Source organism: Mycetomoellerius zeteki, unplaced genomic scaffold (genome assembly GCF_001594055.1).
Source record: "Mycetomoellerius zeteki isolate Tzet28-1 unplaced genomic scaffold, Tzet1.0 scaffold46, whole genome shotgun sequence".
Taxonomy (NCBI): domain Eukaryota; kingdom Metazoa; phylum Arthropoda; class Insecta; order Hymenoptera; family Formicidae; genus Mycetomoellerius; species Mycetomoellerius zeteki.
The window spans coordinates 114,342-135,927 of record NW_017257457.1 but is presented as its reverse complement, the minus strand read 5'-3'; the positions used below and the strand labels follow the sequence as shown (position 1 = coordinate 135,927).

The window sequence follows — 21,586 nt, the reverse complement described above, 5'->3', positions numbered from 1 at the left end:
ATCGGAAGACGGCTTTTGTGTCGTTTTGGCTATGTCGTATTTGGTGTGTATCTGATCTTTAATACACAACACAATAGCTCACTGATGAAACTTACTAAAATGCTTTTCATTCTCTCCGTTTTATGCCATAAATAATTTTATTCTTTATTTACCTGCTGCATGTATCTTGAATAATCAGGATTACTATAAGATAAAAATAAGGATTGCAAGAGTTCTATTTCGTTTTTATATGTAATGTGCTTCTTGGGGATAAATGTACAGTAATGTTTGATTTATAATTTTGATTTATAAATTTTGCGAATTGTATATTATGTTTTTGTTTAGATAAATGAAGGATGGGTTGTGTCAATAGCACAGCAGACGTTAACGATCTGCATCCCAATATTTTTCAAGTAATGAACGTAGACGATGATGGTAATTTTGTTTCCCCTGGACGTTTGGAAGTAACCGAAGTAGACATTATATTATATCAACGTGGCAAACAGCATAAATGGCCGTTGCGCTGTTTACGACGGTATGGATATGACCTAGAAGGACTCTTCAGTTTTGAGTCAGGCAGACGCTGCTCCACAGGTCCTGGTATATATGCCTTTAAATGTCGGAGAGCTGAAGAACTGTTTAATCTTGTACAGACAAAAATTCAGGTTAATATCAGTATATACTATTCCTAATATTAATATTTAAATATATATATGACGACAGTATTTAAAGAAAACACTTTCTTATTAACAGGTACGCAATAACAGTGGAGATGATACACTGTCCAGAGACCTTCCAATCCCGTCGCATTCTGCATCGGTATCAAATGTGGCAGTACAAAGTGTGGAACCTAATTATTTGGATCCAATATCATCTAGAAGTCACAATCGTGTAAATTCTAGATTTCCTCATAGTCAACAGAACGGTATTAGAAGATTAAACAGTGTCGGAAGCAGTAGTGGCCCAGTATCGCCCCAAGGAACTTTGGGATCACCATCATCGCCCCCTATGCTGCCACCACCGCCACCAATTTCTCAACCCCATCCGTCCTCTCTTTATGTCAATGAGGAAGTTTTGTCGTCTCTTCCCATTGAAATGGAGCGCAACAATAATAAAAGCCTTGGAAGGACAGTACAAAGGTAATATCGATTTGTTTGATCAATGGTGTAAAATATATAGGATATGACACAAGTTTCTCGGTATCATTACAGATCACCACAAAACGCGTCTACGGTCAATAATACGATATCCATCAGTGGACCTGTGGAAACGGAATTATTACCCATTCAGTGTAACACAGAAATATCCAGTTATGACGCGACGTCACCAACTATGGTGCCCTATATGAACATAGACATCTGTAGCGAATCCAACCTAATATCGCCAACGCACAGTACTTGCGAAACAAATCAGCTCAAAGAAGAGAGTAACGACATAGATGGATTAGGGCATGCATATATGAATATAAGTCCTGAACAAGATCACACAGAGAACGTTGCCATTAGAGTGCGTCCGCCTCCATTGCCCGTCTTACAATCAGACATGGAAGAAGGCTCCAGGCATTGCTATGCTAATCTAGAGGCAAGCGAAATCGAGAGTCTGAGGAAGAGATTCTCTGGCACTTCATTAGCTGAGAGATCGCCCTTGGCACCTTCCACGCCGACGGGATGCCCGATCAGGGAAGTAAATTATGCAGTTTTAGATCTGGAAGATAAGAATGACGCACCCGCCGGCACGTCTGACATTGTGATAAACATTGCTCCCTCTCCCCCCGAATCTCCAAACAAGTCACAAAAAGGCTATGCCACGATAGATTTCAACAAAACAGCTGCGCTCTCACACTCTGTTAATCCCAATCTCGTAAATGATAATGAAGGCTGCAGAAAAACTCGTCATAATTCTACGATAAACGACCTGATAACTCCGTGCAGGCACAATTCAGTAAGTGAATAAATAAGCATATTTTATATAGATTATATCGTATAACGACGTTCGTGTAACGACTGTCTATCGTGTTCTTCACTGTAAAAAAAGACAAAAAATGTTGGGAAAGATCGATTTAGTTTTGTCATCAGCTTCTGGAACTCATTCAAGTCGTTTGATTACGCGTTAAACATTCAAAGTTTCTTAGTACATTGGAAACTACGTAGTAGTTGATACCATGGGATATTCTAGTATATGAATTTGTACAAATTTTCAGTGCATTTTATCAGAGCATCAGTATTCATACATAGTCTTTTTTCAGACTAAGACAGCATAGAAAAAATGTTTTTATATGAGAAACATATATATATATATATATAAAAGTTCTTAGTACTTCATGCAAACAGATTTTTTACATTTAGCATTTTACAAAGTAACACGGAGGAATTGGAAGTTATAAAGTGCCCTAAAAATCTTTTTTCTGTAAATATATATCATAGAAATTAATGTGGCTCAAAAGTGACACACAAAGTATGGTATAATGTATAAAAGTATGATATAAGTTATCGCTGATAGTAATCATTTAAAATAAGATTGTGGATGGCATATTCATTTAGTTTGATATATGTGACATGAATAATTAATGCTGATAATAATAATAATATTAAAGACAGTGTTAAAACAGCTGATGCTGAATTTATCCAGCTCCAAAGATCATATATACACATATATGTATATCTATTAATTTGTGTGTGAGAAAGAGAAAGTGTGTGTGTTCATACATATAATATTATTTATTCACTAAATTTTGTCGATATATGTTAAATATATTATTAATTCAAATCGAAGATGATTTTTCCTTACAATAATTCTTAAGCCAGTAATGAAATTACAATACATCCAAGATGTAAACAATTATAAATTTTTTTACGGATAAGTTCATACATGTTGTTAAGTTGTATGTTTATAATCGTTATTAAAAAATTGGATTTATACCAAATATATCACATATTTATGTTATTAGCAATCTAAGAAAAATAGATATAATTGAACTAAATAATTAGATAAATTTATTTATCAATCATTAAATATTTCCTGACACACACATGCATAAATACAATTGCATTGGTATGCAAAATATATTGACAGATATGTAGAAAAAATATTATAAGTGTATTAAATTACATTGTTTATACTATGTAACTTACATTTCAGTTTTCGTTAACAAAAACTCAATTTGACCTGCTATTCATGGTAATGGTACAGATTGTAATTTGGCATAGATTGTAAAGCCACATAAATAACAAGTTGTGTTAAGTAGAAGCCGAATTTTTTTATAGAATTGATGGCATTTGTATCACATATTTCTTTAGAGATGTTGTATTTTAAATCGCAACTTGTATATTTTTTTTCATAAGAGTTCCTTAAGTATAAGGCTGATATTACATTTGTCGTACGACAAATTTTTCAAACATGTTATAAGTTGGCTGCAGGACAAAAAGATCCGAGAACTTCTTTGTCCTGTGGCCAATCAACAGGCTTGAAAAACTTGTCGTATGACAAAAAACAGATGTATGTAATATTAGTCTAAGGGATTGTTTAAGATAAGAATAACAGATTATTAATTGTAAGAAAATGCAAAATGTCACACAGACTTATTATATAATTAATTTTATGTATAAATATATGCCTGTTTTCTTTTTGCTATTTCCTGTTTGCATGAAAAAATAGCTATTGGTATGTGTATATTTCTGACAGCATAATTTTTTATTATCATAGTTTTCGATTATTTGAAAATCATTTGATAGGAAAGAGCTTCTATCGAATGTGAAAAGAAAAACAGAAAATCCTGATATTTTGAAAAACAAGTAAAATTCAATATTTAAAAATAGCAATTTTAGTAACAGATTTAATATTTATAATCGTAGAATAAAAGCAGTAATAAAGCATATTTAAAGATTTTAAAGTGATATTTAAATAACAAAGATATATATTAAAATGAAAATGTTGGAAAATATTCATTATTTACGATATTAACGTATTCACTGTCATATATAAATACTTAGCAAGGTAAACCGGATGTTACATTTTGAAGTTGCAGCCCTTATGTTACAAATAGTTGATCGATTATAAAAAGAAAACAATATATCAAATAATTAAAATTTATGTGATAATCATCACGATATATAATTTAAATAATTTGATGGCATTAGTCTGAATATCTCATTTATTATTTATTTTATTAATATCATTCTTGATTATAAAGATTTTGAATATTAATACTTTTAAGAAATACGTATAAACACTTTTGAAAAACTGAATTAATTGATAATATAATAATATTTAGTAGATTTGAATAATTCATAAATAGATGTAAAGAAAAGGACTTCTTTCATTGTATAGTTTTAAATATCTTTTAATGCAACAAATAATAAACAAACTATTTCAAATAATCTGTATCATTTTTCCGCGATAAAATGAATAAGAATACTTTCGGCGCTCTAAAGAAATATTATACAATCACAAAAAGAGATGTTAGAAATTGATAGTGAATAAGTTAATATGAAATCTTCCTGACTAATATTTAATAATTTTTTTTTATGAATGAAAAAAAATTAATTTTTCTTAAATAAAGAAACCTCAAGGCATTGTTAACAGTAATCTTTGTTATAGTATGAGAAAATTGGTTTCTTTCTCGAACCTCTAATATGTATTATATACTAAAGTAATATATATAATTATTTTATTTTTTATTTTTTAAATAGCGAAAAGAATTCAGGCCTACAGGCTTTTATTAGAAAATATTAGAGAAATGAGCGAAATCTCTTTTTTATTCTAATAAGAAGGAATAAAAAAGGACTATTTTCAATTTATTCGTAATGAATATAATACTCATATTATTTATAGAAATAATTATTATTTGTATGAAAAAGAATGACATTATTTAAGTAACCTTATCTAGATAAAAAATCATTTAAACGATCAAGTAAATTAGATGTTATTTAAATAGCGAATTGAACAAAAATTATATAATATGATGCTCAGCTCTGATATATTGCATAATGTTATATATGTGTATTATATGGAAGATTCTATATAATATCTACCCGCTTTACAGTTAGAAAACTAATATAAGAAATATACAATGAATAACCATGTGCAATGCTTGGCGTAGATAGAAACTTTTATATTCTATCATTATATATTCCCAAAATCAAATGCGCGAAAGTTTTGCTAAAAGAAATCTTGTTTTCTGAATTGATAAATATATTAATTTTATTCGTGCTCGCGTATCTTAATTTAGCTTATGTTTTATAAATATATATTGCAATATTGTCATTGGCCTACAATTTTAACAAAATAACCAGCGTTTAATATGTTAAATTAAATACTGTGAATGCGTATGCGTACATTTAAGAATATACATTTATCCAAAGAATATATTTTTAAGATTAACCGTTAAAAATATTTTAATTAGATTAGGGACAAAATGTATAATCAAGCTTTTTGTTATAATATCTCTATAGCCACACACACAGTTTTGATAATGTAATCCATAACTTGTGCCAGAATTATTTCATTATAATTGCGGGGGGAAGTAATTTGATAAGATTAAGATTTTTTTTAATTTAGGAACAATATAATTAAAGAAATCTGCAATGAAAGAGAGAGAGAGAGAGAGTGTGTGTGTATGTGTGTGTTTTATTGAAAGAAATGAACGTGTTTAATCGAGCATTTCTGTAAAACATATTGTCCGTTTTACAAATATAAGTAGAATGTGTCAAAAAGACGCATAAATCTGTTTTATAACGATGTTCAGAGCTTAAAAGTATAGTTTAGACTTTTTGTGCTATATACAAGTATTCTTAAAATGAATACGACCGACAACGCGACAACAGCGATAGTGTTATCACGTCAATCTTCAATATGCAATATAGCAGCCTGTATTATAACTACATACATCGAATTGAATTTCTATTGATACGTGTGTGTATGTAAGTTTGAATGTATGTATAGACATATGTATCATATATGCCATACCACACGTATGTACCTTAACTACAAGTAATAATATGTAATATCAGAAGAGCTTCTTATCAGTAGGCCATCAAAAGTTGAAAACGTGTCTCAGTGCTCGTGCAACAGTGATTTCATGTATGCTTATCATTTCTTAATTTCTCTCTTTTAAATTTTTACATATCCATAATAAATGTAATTATTTGTTATTTGAAATGCATTTAACGTAATCTCTTAAATTAAATGTTATTGTTAATCAAATCAACATTTTATGCGATCGGCCCCGATCCATATTGGCAAATGTTTTCATAAATTTTTTTGTACATATAACTGATGTAATCTAAAACGAAATCTACATCAATTACGTCTGTTAAAATTTCACGGTTGTGAGACATGTTTTGTAAAAGATCCATAATGAAATTATCGAAAGGAATCTGTAATTTGTGTACGTTTATTTCTATTTTATTCGTGCGTGTAATAAAAGAAGCCTATATGAAATAGGGAAGACATTTATTTTTATACAGTGTCTTCTTGATGTTTAAATCAGCACAAAGTATAGTGAATTACATTATGTACATTATACGATCATTATATAATATTTATTTCATAATTCTAACACAGCCTTTCAGATATCATGTGATATATACTTTGAAGAAAATATTTTAAAATCCATTTATACTTAGCTGTACATACAAACATGCTCCCGTTTTACTCATTTTCGCTTCATATCAGATATTATGTGGATTTATAAAATATACACTATGTTATAAAAATCGTATTGTTTCATTTATTAAATCCTGTTCAAATAATCATGACGATAACAATTAAATCTATCTAAACCTTATTAATATACTAATAATGATGGCAAGATTACGCACGATGACAACAGTAATGAAAACAAAACAATAATCACGATAACGGCATTAACGTTTATTTGTAAAATATATGTAGTTATATATACAGGGTGGATACTAAGTACGCTAAAAGATTTTAAGGGGTGATTCGTCACACAAATTTAAGACTAAAACTTCATATAACGCTTTGTCCAAAACGGTTTAATTTAAAGCTACAAGGTGTCAAAGTTAAAAAAAATTTCGTTTTTTTTTTCAAAAATATCAAAAACCGTTCGAGTTATTTTGATGTAACTTGATATTTGTTTAATGGGCATGAAAGCTTATTTTTTGAGGGACTACATATTATCTTTTTATTCAATCAGAAACGGATCCAAGGATAAGTAAGATCCTCTTTTATGAAAAAAACTGTCATTGATGTTTTTTAGTTTAAAATTTTTTAATAATAAATGGGATAAATCCGCAGAAAAAAGGTTAATATTTTCGATAGAATAAGCCATTTTCGAGAAAAAAATAAATTAGAATTCATAGACTGAAAATGAACAAAGTCATTTTATTTAATCAGTTACAATAAAATGAAAAGCGAAAAAATTAAATTCTGATATACGCCATCCCCATTCAGAGAGAGAATACTCAACATCTTAGGAATCACGTAGAGGCTCAGTGCGAAATTATTCGAAATACGCCCGGAATCTTTTAGCGAGTGCGTCAATCGATGCGAAGAAGAGCAGATGTTTGCACTATGACACAAGGCGGCCACATTTCAACATTGCTTTAGAATTTAATTTTTCGCTTTTCATTTAAGTGCACTTTGATCCACAGTGAGATTTATGGCAACGATTGTATATTATGACACATTATACACATACATAATTCCATTTTAAAGGAATCCACTCAAATATCTCAGAAGCTATTGGAGGTTGTACTTCTTATTCTCATTTTTGTACTGAAAATTCATTTTTACGTAAAAATGAAAATAAGAGGTAATCTCCAATATATAATCTCCTTAATCTTGACAAATGTTATCCAGATCATGATCCTGAACAACATCTAAGAGATTTTAGTCATCGGTCGGACACCTTGGGTAATGTTAATGCCGATAATACTGTAATTTTCAAGTCTTATAACTCGAAAAGTACTTAATGAAAAATTAGTTTATTGCAGTGTTCTGAAAAGCTCTCGAGGTAAGCTATAAGAATATGTAATGAAAAATTGAAGATCTCATTTAAAAAATTCAAAGTGATCTCGCCTTGATCTCGACAACGCCACCCAAGGTCAAACCTATCGTACCATCTTTAACATATCTCCTCGAAGTAAAAAAAACTTTTGTCTGAAACATTTTTCAATTTAACGCAGTGTTTCTGAGTGGATCTTTTAAAATGGATCTTTTAAAATGGACCATGTATAATTTCTGCATGTATCAAATATGTATTGTAATATTGAGCAACAAGTATGATAATTGCACTTTATCCGTAGTAATATTTAGCCATCTTAAACAAATTGCCGAATGTCAGTAGGAAATCAACGGATCAGGCGGCAAGTTGTCGACGTCTAGTCAATTCGTGATCGATTAAGAGCGAGATGTCGGGATGGCGGCGCAGAATGGTCGCACAATAATGCATGGTTTGGCTAGGATCAGCACCAGCCTTCAACAGTATCCTGACGGCATTAGCGAATCCACTCTCGGCGGCAACTTGCAACGCCGTTAGACCGTCAATGTTGATCTTCTCCAATTGAGCTAAGGGTGAGGTGACCAATAATGATACCGTCTGATGAAATCCTCTTGCTGATGCGAGGTGCAACGGAGTGTTCCCGCCGGCGTCCTGTGTGCCGGGGTCCTCACCGTGCTCAAGTAGCTTCGTCACCATATCGACATGATTTTTTCGCGACGCTATATGCAACGGGGTTTCACCGTATCGCGACGTGATGCCCGTTGGCGTGTGTTGTATCAACAATGTCGCCGTGTTTAGCGCACCGCACTCCAAACTCTCGTGCAAAGCGGTCTCTCCGCGATCATTCTTCAGCGCAGTATCCGCACCGGCAGCCAGAAGTGTACCAATCAACGATTCGATGTCGGTCTTGTGATTGTTATCTGTAAGATAACGTGCCATTAAAGCTTTTACGCACTCTTTTCGTCTGGCGATCGCGAAATGAGCGAGAATAATCATCTGTTATTTGAAAAAGTCACGCATGTCATTGTTTGTATGTACGGAAAAATATCATTTGTTTGGAAAAAAAATTGTATAAAAGTACACAGGATTAAAAGATGTAGTTGTTGAATATAAAATGGCGTAATCTTAAAAGGTTTTTCATTGACAAAAATATCAAACACCTAACTTTTAATTGTAAGTAAATGAAAATTAAAGGTTCTTTAAAAATTAAAAGATTCCTCCCCAAAGAAACAAATAAATAATAAATTAGTTCGCTCTTAACGAAGGGAATATTTAGTGTACAGAGACGATCATTATGATCGTACCAAAGATAGTTGATGATGCTAAAATGTGCAAGGCACTTCGACCTTGATGATCCTTAGCGTTAACAGGTCCTGCTTTCGCCAATAATTCTAACGTCTTCAGAGCCGCATCGAAATTATGACGAAGAGATTTTAGCGATGTGTGAACCAGTTGACGAGACAGCACGTGCAACGCAGTCGATCCACTGCCGGCCTCTTTGACGCCTGGCGGACAGTCGTATTTCAAGAGGTCCTCCACGAATTTCAACACTTTACTCGGTCCGCCGTTCAGGATTACTCTATGAAGTGCCGTCTCACCCCGCGGTGAACGCACAGCTGGATCGCACCCGTTCGCTAGTAACGCACTGTAATCCGGCGATAAAAAGATATAAAAAATTTCTACAACGCATATTCTTTATCATTAAATTTTTAAGGATTACCAATATTACGAATATACAACACATATATACATTACAATATTGTGAATATGATACGCGTCACGAAAATAAAAATAGCTGTGCCGCAAAGTTATTTTTAACTTTTACGTCAATTTATCAAAGAGAATTTTCATAGCTATGCAGATATTGTTCGATATTGCGCTTTAAACACTGGAAAAAAATCACATCACAAAATTGTATAACGAAATCATATAATTAAAACATATAAATCGCTTAACGGATTGTTCCAAATCAGTACGTGATTTTTTTTTAATTACATAATTTTAAAAATCACACAATGTTTTTTCTCTTTTATTTCTATCATTTAATTATTTAAAACTCAATAACTATAAAATCATATAATAGATAAGAAATTATTTCTAATATCATGTAATTTTTCTAATTACGCGATTTAAAAAAATCACGTACTGATTTGGAACAATCAATTATGTGATTTACTTGTTTTAATTACATGATTTCGTTATGTAACTTTGTGACATGATTTTTTTCAGTAGGGTAATGTTTTTTTTGTTTAACATTATGAAAATATTTTCCATTAATAATTTATATCGATAAATCTAAAGTAATGTATATAATCATTCTTAAAAATCTTATGTGTTGTCAATATAAATTTCTAATATATAACGAATAATATAATGCCCTAAAAATCAATGAATTTATTTAAAAAATTAAATTATTTTCAATGTTACGATAACTCGTGGATGACTGATTGCCAGAAAGCTCTAAGTTGATACAACTTGCAGGAAGGAGAAAGTAAAGCTTACGTAAAACAATGCGATTTTATATTTAAACGATTGCGTTCCACAATTCCAAAAGATCTACCTCAGCATAGGAAGGCAATGATTCGTTGCTGCCATCAATAAGGGTGGATCGCCCGACACGTTCCAATCCGGTTCGTCCAGGTTTTGCACGCAACCGTTGGCGATCAACATCGAAACGCGCTTGGCGTTTCCCGAACGTACTGCATCATAAAACGAGTCACTGTCCTGCCGGCTGATAATTTCCCTTTCAAATTCATCTTGTTTCTCATCCGTGTTCAGGCAAATTTCCGCCACATTCTCGCAACAAACTCGCACCGCGTCTTCTACCGCGGAATCTCGGAACTTCTCCCCGAGGTGAACATTACTATCATGTTGTTCCTGCACTTGGATCTCTGATATGCTTCGATTTTTCTGGTCTTTGACCTGCTCTCTTCTTGCGCTGCACGTGGATGCGCTTTCCGATGCGATATAATCCACTAATAAAACTGATTTCTTTTCCTTATGCCTCTCATTATCTTCGAACGACAATTCCCCGTTAGATCTATCCATTTGTGAAATATCATTTATCAAAGTTACAGAGATGCTGACGCTTCCTTCGTCCTTATTTTCTTTTTCTTTCTCAAACATTTCCAGATCCCCATCGAATGATTCACCTGCAGGCAGAACGCTAACTTCTACGGAAGAAAAAAACGTGGATTCCTCAAAAGACGAGTCACCTGTTGCGAGACTGGCTCGAGACGACGACGACGTCTCCTCCATGTCAGAGACAGCGTTCGGGTTGAAAAATACTCGCGCAGTATCGTGCGGATTTGTTGCCTTCTGTTCCTCACGTTCTGTCGTCGTTTCGTACGCGGAAGTCATTGCGCCCGCACGCTTAATTGGCCTTGATTATTTGTTCACGCAATTGGCTTAACGCTCTCAACGCGGAACGATACGCGTAATTGGTCTGTGTACTGCGAGAAATTTCGTTTTCGCCACTTGGTCGAATTACACTGGTAATATTGTACAATAAAACCCGCGCTATAATAAAAAGAAGCGCAACGGGAGGTCAACGAAACTTGGTGTACGGAACGATCGAGCAGAACCCGAAGCGAACAAGAATCGCCGGCGTTTTACGATGCTTTACTAAAAACGTGCCTTTACCGGCTGCCTACACCGGCTTCTCCCCTTTTTCTTTCTCTTCTCCTCCTCTTATCTTCAGCTCCCTCCACTTCTCCATACTGCCATACTGTCTGTGTCTCGTGTTGTAGTGCGTTTCGTCTTCATTCGTTGCCTATGGTTGTCTACCCCACTTCACTAGTCTGCGTGCTCCTTATAATCCTCCTCAGACGAGCCATGGGTGCCGAACCATTGGAATTTAGAGCGATCATGATGATGAAAGTTACATTTTTCAAAATTAGATAACCATTAGATATATATATTAATGAAAATAATATAATTTTTTTATTATATTCTACAATTGTCTAATAATAAGTAATTACGATGAAAATGCTTACGTAATAAAGTAAAAATCGTTCATCGACACTTTGTGTGTCAAACTCTTCTTTCTTTCATTTTAATTTTAAACAGTATTCACACAGTATATTTTAAATAATACTATGCATACACACACACACTCTCTCTTTCTCTCTTTCCATGAGTGACAAAGTTAACTGCATTCGACAAAATGAATTTTACTCAACCTAAAAATAAAGAAGAGACATGTAATATTTCAAACTATTAAAAAATTGAATTATTTCAGTGTTACTTTACCAGTTATTTGTTAGTACAATTTCCCTGCACAACTTGAAAATATCACACCATTTGCTACGCCTATTAACTCGTTGCTTTATTGCCGTTGAGTATACTGATAATGCAAAAAAATTTCAAGAGAGAGGAAAACTCGGCGACGTCGCAAGAAAGAGATCAGGATACACAGATGTTTATATGAACGGGAAGAAGAAAAGGAACTTTTACGCTGTATATATTACACGCGTGCTTGTTCGGTGTGGGAACTTGGAATTTCGGCGAGACGAACATTGAATGTATTGTACAATCCAATACAAATGCATCGAATGTGTCCAAAAAGCTATCGTTTTATTGAACATCTGATTGAATGTATGGTACAATCCAATACAAATGCATCGAATGCGTTCAAAAAACTATCGTTTTATTGAACATCGTTTTACAATAACTTAAATGCAAGCGATGAACATGACAGATTTGAGAAAATCGCGTAGCCGGTAAAATAATAGTATATGTTTCTATAACAGTATTTCCTTTCTATATAGAATAATAATCCTTCATTTACATACATGAAGTTATAGTATTCATGTTACAAAGACATGTGAGCTTATACAATATGCTAAATAATAGATTAATCTGCAATTAGTTGAGAGAATTATTGAAAAGATAGTAGTTTTCTAATTAAGTCAAAGAAATCCGATAAACGTCAAATTAAATCCATATCCACTGAAACAAAAACTCACAATGTATTACGTTCAACGGTGGCAATAGAGTATAAGCGATATTTATTATGCATTTACCATTTATCTGCTTCGCGATCTGGAACCCGATCGAGATTTCGACTTGCTTCGATCTTTGGAAACAGACTTCCGCTTCTTGCGATATTTATCCTTGGCACAAACGCTCCTGCTATGGGATGGGCTGCGTCGTGATGAGCGAGAACGCGAACGATTACTGCGAGATCTTGAGCGGGAACGTGAACGCGAACGCGACCGTGATCGCGATCGTGATCTTGATTTGGATTTTGATCGCGAACGGGACCACCTAAAGTAAAATCCATAATAAATAAATGTTAAAACAATAGCCATACATATATTTTGCCTATCCATTACTACAGAACATTAATATAAAACATAATTTTTAAAAGTAAAGATTATTCGATTTTTATGGATTTTTATATAGCTTTTATATATCACCCTGAAATTATTGGCAGCGATCCTTTATCAATAATAATGAAGAAACCTAGTCCTAATAAACCTTTCAATTTACATATAATCACTCTAATCATCTATTAGATAACAAGCTTATCATCTTTTTTTACAAATATTGTAAGTGTAATATTTAGATATATATTGAGTGCTTTCTCTCTCTCTGAAAGGTATAATAAGTAATAGTTATCCGAACTGATGTATGAACTTATTAACTTTTAAACTTTACATATTCATAATTGAAGTATATTTAATATCTCTGAGCAATTTCTATTTAACAAGACTATTCAACTATTTCCATATATAAATGCAACTACCTTCACAAGTCATGCAAATTTGCTTATACGCAATAATGTAACGTGAATTCATTTATGTTCAAAATTCACTCAGCCATATATAATAATCCTCATAGGATATACATATACTTTTGACTATTCTACTTATATACCATCTTTCCTGGCTGTGCTTATAGCAGACAATTGTGGATTGCATGCGCGATAGCTGCACCGAGAAGGGAGAGCGGATGAGCCCTTTATGTAGATGAAATTACGAGAGGGTCCGAGATGAACGGATGAAGAGTGGCTAGAGACGAGACCGCTGAAATTTTGTCTCTCAGCAATCGTTATAAGTATTACGACGATGACGACAACGACGACAACGACGATGATGACGATGATTAGGACGATGAAGACGACGACGACAACGATGACTACGACGAAAACGACGACTAGGCAGAAATCATGGATAGCTGAACGAAGAACGCCAGGAGTGCCAGACGTGCATAAACTCTCGATTTAGGGTGATGGTCAGTGGTCAGCGGATCAGTATCGTAGCAGTGCGTAGAACTAGCCACCCCGTGTCCGGTCGGTCACGGCCCATGTTTGCCGCGTTTTCTCGCCCGCAGAGTGTGCAGAGGGAAACCCAAAGTAGATGTGAAGTGCTCTACGCTGTAACTACGACGCGCAGTGTGTGTCACAAACGTGAACCCAAGGCGAATCTCGCGCGACAATGTCGAGTAGCAACACACATTTCACATGCGTGTGCTGTATGCTCAGCCGCAACTCCTATAAATAACGGGCAATATTACGTTGACCACTTTACAACTAGTTTCTTTATGTTTGTAAAAATATCTTTTCTTTTTCTTTTAATTATTACCAATTATGTCTAAATTATTTATAATCACCATTATTTAAATAACGGAATATATAATTTATATATTATACAATCTTTCTTATAAATAAAACAAGTGAAATTAGCACAATGACTGTGATATTGTGATAGTCTCATTTGATCAAGAAAAATTTCACATAACTCAATGGAAATCATAATGTATATATTAAATATTTGTTTCCTGATTATTATATAAATACCAGACAAAGAACGCCTAATTAAAGGCCTAAATCCAAATATGGCTGATTCGCACAAAAATAGAATCTTTGCAATTGTAAATATGAACTCTCATCTTGGTTCATATAAAACAAGAAATATAAATCTATATTTTTCTGTAACATGCTACAATCCTTTTCCATCTTACAAGATAATTCTCTATAATATATGCGAGAAGACAGAAACTTGCATATACACAATATAATTCAATGTATAGTTTCTTAAACACAATATATGTACATATACACACGGGTGTTTCATTTTAATCGCCCTACTAGAATATCTCGAGAAGACGTGAGATTAAAAAAGTTTCAGACAAAAGTTATGTGACTTTGAGGAGGATATAAGATGATCATTGATTTGACTTTGGGTGTCAAGGTCAGAGCAAGGTCTTTAAATTTTTTTAATGGAATTCTCCATTTTTCATTGCATATTCTCCTAGCTTACTTTGAGAGCTTTCCAAAACACACACACTATAATAAAATATTTTTTCATTAAGTACTTTTTGAGTTATAAGGCTTAAAAGTTAGAGTACTGCCGGCATTAGCATTACTCAAGGTCCAACCGACGGCTAAAACCTCTTAAATGTTGTTTAGGATCATGATCTAGATAACATTTATTAATATCAAGGCCAACTGGAGATTGTTGCTCTTATTTTCATTTTTGTAAAAATTCATGTTTATATAAATATGAAAATAAGAGCCACAACCTCTAGTGGCCTTGATATTAATAAATATTATCTAGGTCATGATCCTAAACAACATTTAAGAGGTTTTAGCCGTCGGTCGGACATCTTGGGTAGTGTTAATGCCGGCGGTACTGTAAGCGGTACTTTCAAGACTTATAACTCGAAAAGTACTTAATGAAAAAATATTTTATTATAGTGTGTGTTTCGAAAAGCTCTCGAGGTAAGCTAAGAGAATATGCAATGAAAAATGGAAGGTTCCCACAAAATTTAAAAAATTCAAAGTGACCTTGACGACAAGGTCAAACCCATAATGACACCTAAGTTCAAATCCATGATATCATTTTGTGTTCCCTTCAAAATCATTTAACTTTTGTTTGAAATTTTTTTTAATCCCATGTCTCCTTGAATTATTCTAGTAGGGCGATTAAAATGAAACACATATGTATGTATGTATATATGTATGTATGTATGTCGATATGTATGTCGATATATATATATATATATGTTCAAGTTTTAAGCATTTTTACATATCAAAATAAATATTGAGCCCATTAAAAAAAAGAAAATTTTTCAAAACTTACCTTCTTCTACGAGAACTTCTATGACGATGACAATCTCTCGCATAATGGCCCTTTTCACCACATTCGTAACATTTATCTTCTGGATGAAAAGGTCTCCCAATGCCTCTTCTAGAAAAGCCCCTGTCTCTTAATTTCTTTCCGTTTGATAATTCCACGCGGACACGTCTTCCACATAGAATACGACCATCCAGTCCTCTCACAGCATCCTCTGCATCTCTAGGATCTTCAAATTCGACAAAAGCAAATCCAGGAGGGTTTCTGGCAACCCAGACATTACGCAAGGGTCCATAGTAAGAAAACGCATCCTCCAATTGCTGTTTACTAGCGCTACTCCCTAAATCTCCTACATAAACCTTGCCATCCGAAGGATAACGTGAGATCTAATAACATATATAAAAAAAATATATACATATAAAGTAAGCAAACTCTTTCTCACAAAAGTATCAATATATAAATAAGATAATAAATTTATAAAATATTTTTCTCTCATCTTTATGTTTAAATCTAAAAAAAAAAAAACAATTTATAAATTTCATATTTCTTTAAATTAACTCTTTCCAAAATAACATTTAAACAATTAACAATCCCGTTCATAATAAAACGATCTTTTATTAAATAAACATTAAATAGAAAAAAGATGTTTTATTACTTCCGAAAAATATAAAATGACTGACAATGACTGAGACACGGATAAACGGAGTGATTTTTATACCTTGCTCATGTTGTTAGCCTTGTAGAGTTTTCGTGGATGAAGATGTCTACAAAGACCTATGGCACATTTTCTGGAAAATATACGATTGACAGCGTTAGCTTCCTACGCGTTATCGATTCTCCAGAGAAACAAATTGTAAATTGATTAGAAACCCCTTCGTAAGATCAATTTTTCAATAGCGTTTCCACCACAACGATATTTACGATAATGTCCACCAATATCCACCAATGCCAAGTATATGCTACAAGCCGTTAATTTATTCGGCCAATCGCTAACAGGAGATTTTATACAGTTTGTATCACAGTGTACATTGCGCATACTGCTGTGCACGTATATACTGCACAATGGGAGCTTTCCAACAAGCGACACTGGGTGTGGTCCACTTGGCGCTACAAATGGCTGCGTTCAGTAAAAAAAGCATCTTTGCAACTGTTGTAAAATTCTTTAATATGATTGGTCTTGCCCTTAGTTCCTCATTGGATCTAAATGTATAAACCAATTATATTCAAGAATTTTACAACAGTTGCAAAACTGCTTTCTCTGCTGAACGCAGCCAATGCTTCGAGAAGCTTTTGATTGAGCAATCGGAAGAAAGAATTTTACTAATTGACTAATCAAAAAATGTTTCAAAGCATTTGTAGCATCAAGTGGACCGTAGCCACTGTGCGACACGGCGATTAACGGTGTGATCACCCCATCCCTGTTAACCGAGGTTCAATTTATTTATTATCTCTTTCCAATTTTAGAATTAGAAAAAGATGAGGAACAAGTTGAACCTTATTAAGAGGCTGCGCAGAATAAAAGGAACAAGGAACAGAGAACAAAGAATAAGAATTTCAACCTATCAGAAATCATGTATTGTGGAATACACAGTTTCTGATAGATTGAAATTCTTAAGGTGCACCTTTATGATTCCTGCACACAGAATGCGGCAATGCTTGCCGCGCGGCGGAAGTTGGCGCGATAGCCAATCAACGTCTCGCTTGCTCGGAAGCAAGATATGTTTCCACTACGCGACAAAAGTTGAACTCATGCTAACCGTCGTATACTTATGCCCGTTTCTACCAATGCAGATTAACTTTAATCTTGGTTCAACAACTCTTCATCTTTTTCTAGTTTTAAGAATAAGAAAAAGATGAAGAGTAAATTAAACTGAAATTAAAGTTAATCTACATTGGTAGAAACGGGCTTTAGGCTGTGTTCCAAAATTGACTGCCAGCACCGAAAATACTACAGTTTACGTTACTATAGCATTTCAGTATTGGCACTATAGATTTTCAGTACAATTTGAAACACAGCACATACATATTTATTGTATTCAAACGATAAAAGCAGGGTTGGTAAGTTAATTTTTTTTTAAATTAAGTTAAAGTTAATAGTTTATATAAAATTAATTTACTTACGTTAAAAGTTGCATGAACAAAAAACTAACTCAGTTAAAGTTATGATTGAATTAACTCTAGTTAAATAAAAAGTTAATTTAAAAAATATTTTTATTAGATCAAAATGACCTAATTTTCTTTAAAATTAGATTACTTTAAATAAAAAAAATTACAATATAGATATAATAGCTCATCAAATAAATTTAATATTTTATTTGTAAATTACATGAAATAACAGAAATAGTTTTTTATATAGTAATATATTTTTTTGCAATAAAAAATTGAGTTTTACATAGATATTTGCAAATAGTATCGGTGATCTGATGTAAAACAAGGATAGAATAACTCACCCTATAGATGCATATTATTTAATATTTTAAACATATTCTGTAAGACAATAGCGTTGATATCGTTCCCCAAATGCTTAGCTTTTTCTAATCTAATTCTTTAAGATTTTATAGAAAAAATATTAGCATTTATAGAAATACAAACAAATTTTATCTTTAAAAGAAAAGTGTTAATAAATTAAAGTTTTAAAGTAATTACATTAAGTTAAAAATTAATGAATTTGATATAAGCTAAATTAAGTTAAAAGTTATTAACTTTTTATTTAATTTTTAACTTATTAACTAGTTTGTACCCAACTTTGAATAAAAGTAACAATTGGATTCATTACCATCATCCAAAAAAGTTATGTCCGTAAACATTTTGTAAAAGGATTTTAATTCCCAAGTGATGTATTTTCAAACATCTATGATACCTGTAAAAATACATACAAAATATTAATAAAAATTTACTTTATTAAAATAAGCTTTATTACATAATCAATGCATATCACAAGTGTACATTATAAATAAAAAAGAAATAAATTTTATAATATAATTAATGTTACAAGTACATCACAAACTAATTATATTACTAAATATTTGTATTATCTTAACATTTATCATAAGAAAATAATATTTGCATATAAACTATATCAGTAATATAATAATATAGTTATTTAATGTAATATATTAATTTGCATTGCCATGGTCTTATTTTCCATATAATTTTTTAATGCAGCGATTTTTTTAGAATGTTTTTAATCTGAATACAGCATATTATTTAATAATTTTTTGTTTAATATTGTGAACACATTGGTATAATATAAAATATATAGCTAAACTTGTCTTCAAAAAATTGTTTTAAATCAATATTATTATTAGTTAATATAATATTATCTTTGTATCTTCTAAAAATTTTTTTCCATTTCATAAAAAAACTGAAAAGTGATAATTCATTACTTTTATTTTCAATAATAGATAAAAAACCTTTCAAAATTTCTCGATCATCTTCATTATAGTTACTAGTTGATATTTTTTTCATATAATGTGAAATACTGATTAACTTCAAATCGTTTTTTAATTAGAGTGCATTTAATATACAATGTTTCATTTATATTTTTATTAATTTATATCTTTTGTTTAAAAACTGATCTTTATGCAAAAGTTGCCAAATAACTGTAAGAAACTATTCAATATGCATACTTTTTTTTTCTAATTCCTTAATTCTGTTTTTATATTGATTTTGCAAACGTTTATGTCTCTTTTTCATACTCATTCGTAGCGATTCTGACTTGTGAAGCAGCTTTTCTAATTTCTTGATTTTTTCTATATATGATAAATTTTGTCTATTCAAACTGCGTTCCTGTTTTGAAACCAATGTGTTGTTTTGTATAATGTTTCCATTACTACATAATTCTGCTGTTTCTTCTTTGATAGTTTTTTTGCTTATTTGTTGAGTTACTGCTTCTTCTTCAATATCAGATAGATTTTCTGATTGACATTGTTCTTTTTTTGGATCCTTTATAGATATTGTAACAGTACCATCATAATCTGTTGTAGATATTATTATCTGAGACTGTTTAATTCCATTTAAATTAACAGTATTTTCTGAATGAAAATAAATATTATCTAATTAGTAACAATTATATATATATAATTACAATGATGACAAAATTAATTATTACTTTGAATTAATTATTACAACATACTGTTTTTTGTATACTATTAATAATTACACACTTAAATATCATTCTTATTATTTCTAATATAAACTTTCTTATTTCTAATATAAAATTTCTAACATAGAGAATAATGAATGGTACAAAGTTAAAATTGAACTTACGATTAATTTTAACTTTTTTATTCTTTTGTTGAGTTACTAATTCTCCAAATATAGTTGGAACTGCTGTACATTTAAGTTTTTTTGTTCCATCGATTCGTATCTTTTCCCACATATTTGAGGTAAAATGAAACTTAAAAAAGAAAGTAATTTTATACTACTTCAAAAAAAAATATAATAATAATGTAACACACAAAAATATAATAAATTAAAAATATAATAAATGTAAAGTTGTGCATATATTTAAAAGTAAAATATAAATGTAAAATATATATATAAGTTTAGCAAATATTTAAAAGTAAAATATACAATTAAATATGGAAATATATAAATAGAATACCTCACATAATGCTGCAGAGCTGTTTAATATTTTATTTTCCAGTTTGGCATTTCTTAACCATACGTTTCGGCGACAAGTATCTTTTGGAAAACAATTCATTTTAACACCTTTGTTAGATGAATTTTTACAACCAACTGCTGCACAGATTACCATCTTGTCAATGTCTATATAAAAATTATTAAAACCATATTTTGTATGAATCCTTCAGACATATGAAAGGATTTTCTTTTTGGGATCGTATCATTTACAGATCCTGTAGTTCTATTAAAATTTCTTCCTTCAGATATATTATCCAAACTAGTAGTTTCAGGACTTATAATCTCTAATAATTTTTCTCCCAGTTCTGTTAACTGAAGTACTTTCGGTGGTCCTCCGCCTGTTCCGCTCGCATAATTCTTATTTTGAGCACACTTTTTTAACATATTTCATTCCAATCTCTCCATGTCTACATTTATTATTTATTACATATAGCAACAAGAAAACATTTATGATGTAAATATAATGTTTATATTTAATCTGATGTCTTCTTCAACAGAATTAAGGCTCAGTTTTACAACTCACGGTTAACTCTTAAGCCATATAATTTGATTTATATTGTTCTTTCGTGCTTAATTGTTAAATTACTTAGGCCCGGTTGCACCAACGTTACTTTGACTTTAAGCGGGACTTAAAACTCTCTCTGTCCCGTTTTAAAACTGAAAAGAGACAGAGACAAAGAGAGTTTTAAGTCTCGCTTAAAATTAAAGTAACGTTGGTGCAACCGGGCCTTAACCTCATCCTGAGTGTATTTACAATTCTTAAGCCCAGTGTCCACGATGCTAGAAATCCGTCGGAGATCTCGAATGAAGAAAGAATTGACTAATCGCATTGATCATGTGACTAAATTATTTAAATGTGATTGGTTAATTCTTTCTCTCTCCGAGATCTCGGACCAATTTCTAGCATCGTGGACACAAG

The 21,586-nt window shown here is 31.8% G+C and overlaps 4 protein-coding genes across 4 annotated transcripts; 1 reads left to right on the top strand and 3 right to left on the bottom strand.

The window, feature by feature from the left end:
* Window positions 1-1,932, top strand: LOC108726975 (fibroblast growth factor receptor substrate 2). The gene is made up of 4 exons (XM_018454839.1): window positions 1-43; window positions 325-644; window positions 733-1,118; window positions 1,191-1,932. Exons 2-4 carry the CDS (start codon window positions 336-338, stop codon window positions 1,930-1,932), a joined length of 1,437 nt encoding a protein of 478 aa, XP_018310341.1. The 5' UTR covers window positions 1-43; window positions 325-335.
* Window positions 1,933-7,947: 6,015 nt separating this feature from the next.
* On the bottom strand, window positions 7,948-11,814 carry LOC108726991 (BRCA1-associated RING domain protein 1). The gene is made up of 3 exons (XM_018454863.1): window positions 10,503-11,814; window positions 9,247-9,587; window positions 7,948-8,862 (listed from the first exon to the last, which is right to left on the bottom strand). The coding sequence occupies exons 1-3, from the start codon at window positions 11,300-11,302 to the stop codon at window positions 8,300-8,302; spliced, it is 1,704 nt and encodes a 567-aa protein (XP_018310365.1). The 5' UTR covers window positions 11,303-11,814; the 3' UTR covers window positions 7,948-8,299.
* A 663-nt stretch (window positions 11,815-12,477) lies between these two features.
* On the bottom strand, window positions 12,478-16,945 carry LOC108726997 (serine/arginine-rich splicing factor 7). Its single transcript, XM_018454873.1, has 4 exons — window positions 16,742-16,945; window positions 16,030-16,409; window positions 12,967-13,210; window positions 12,478-12,892 (listed from the first exon to the last, which is right to left on the bottom strand). Exons 1-3 carry the CDS (start codon window positions 16,748-16,750, stop codon window positions 12,970-12,972), a joined length of 630 nt encoding a protein of 209 aa, XP_018310375.1. The 5' UTR covers window positions 16,751-16,945; the 3' UTR covers window positions 12,478-12,892; window positions 12,967-12,969.
* A 1,823-nt stretch (window positions 16,946-18,768) lies between these two features.
* LOC108726996 (THAP domain-containing protein 5) lies at window positions 18,769-21,206 on the bottom strand. Its single transcript, XM_018454872.1, has 5 exons — window positions 21,191-21,206; window positions 20,630-21,074; window positions 20,293-20,422; window positions 19,653-20,057; window positions 18,769-18,883 (listed from the first exon to the last, which is right to left on the bottom strand). The coding sequence occupies exons 2-5, from the start codon at window positions 20,780-20,782 to the stop codon at window positions 18,867-18,869; spliced, it is 705 nt and encodes a 234-aa protein (XP_018310374.1). The 5' UTR covers window positions 20,783-21,074; window positions 21,191-21,206; the 3' UTR covers window positions 18,769-18,866.
* Window positions 21,207-21,586: the final 380 nt, after the last annotated feature.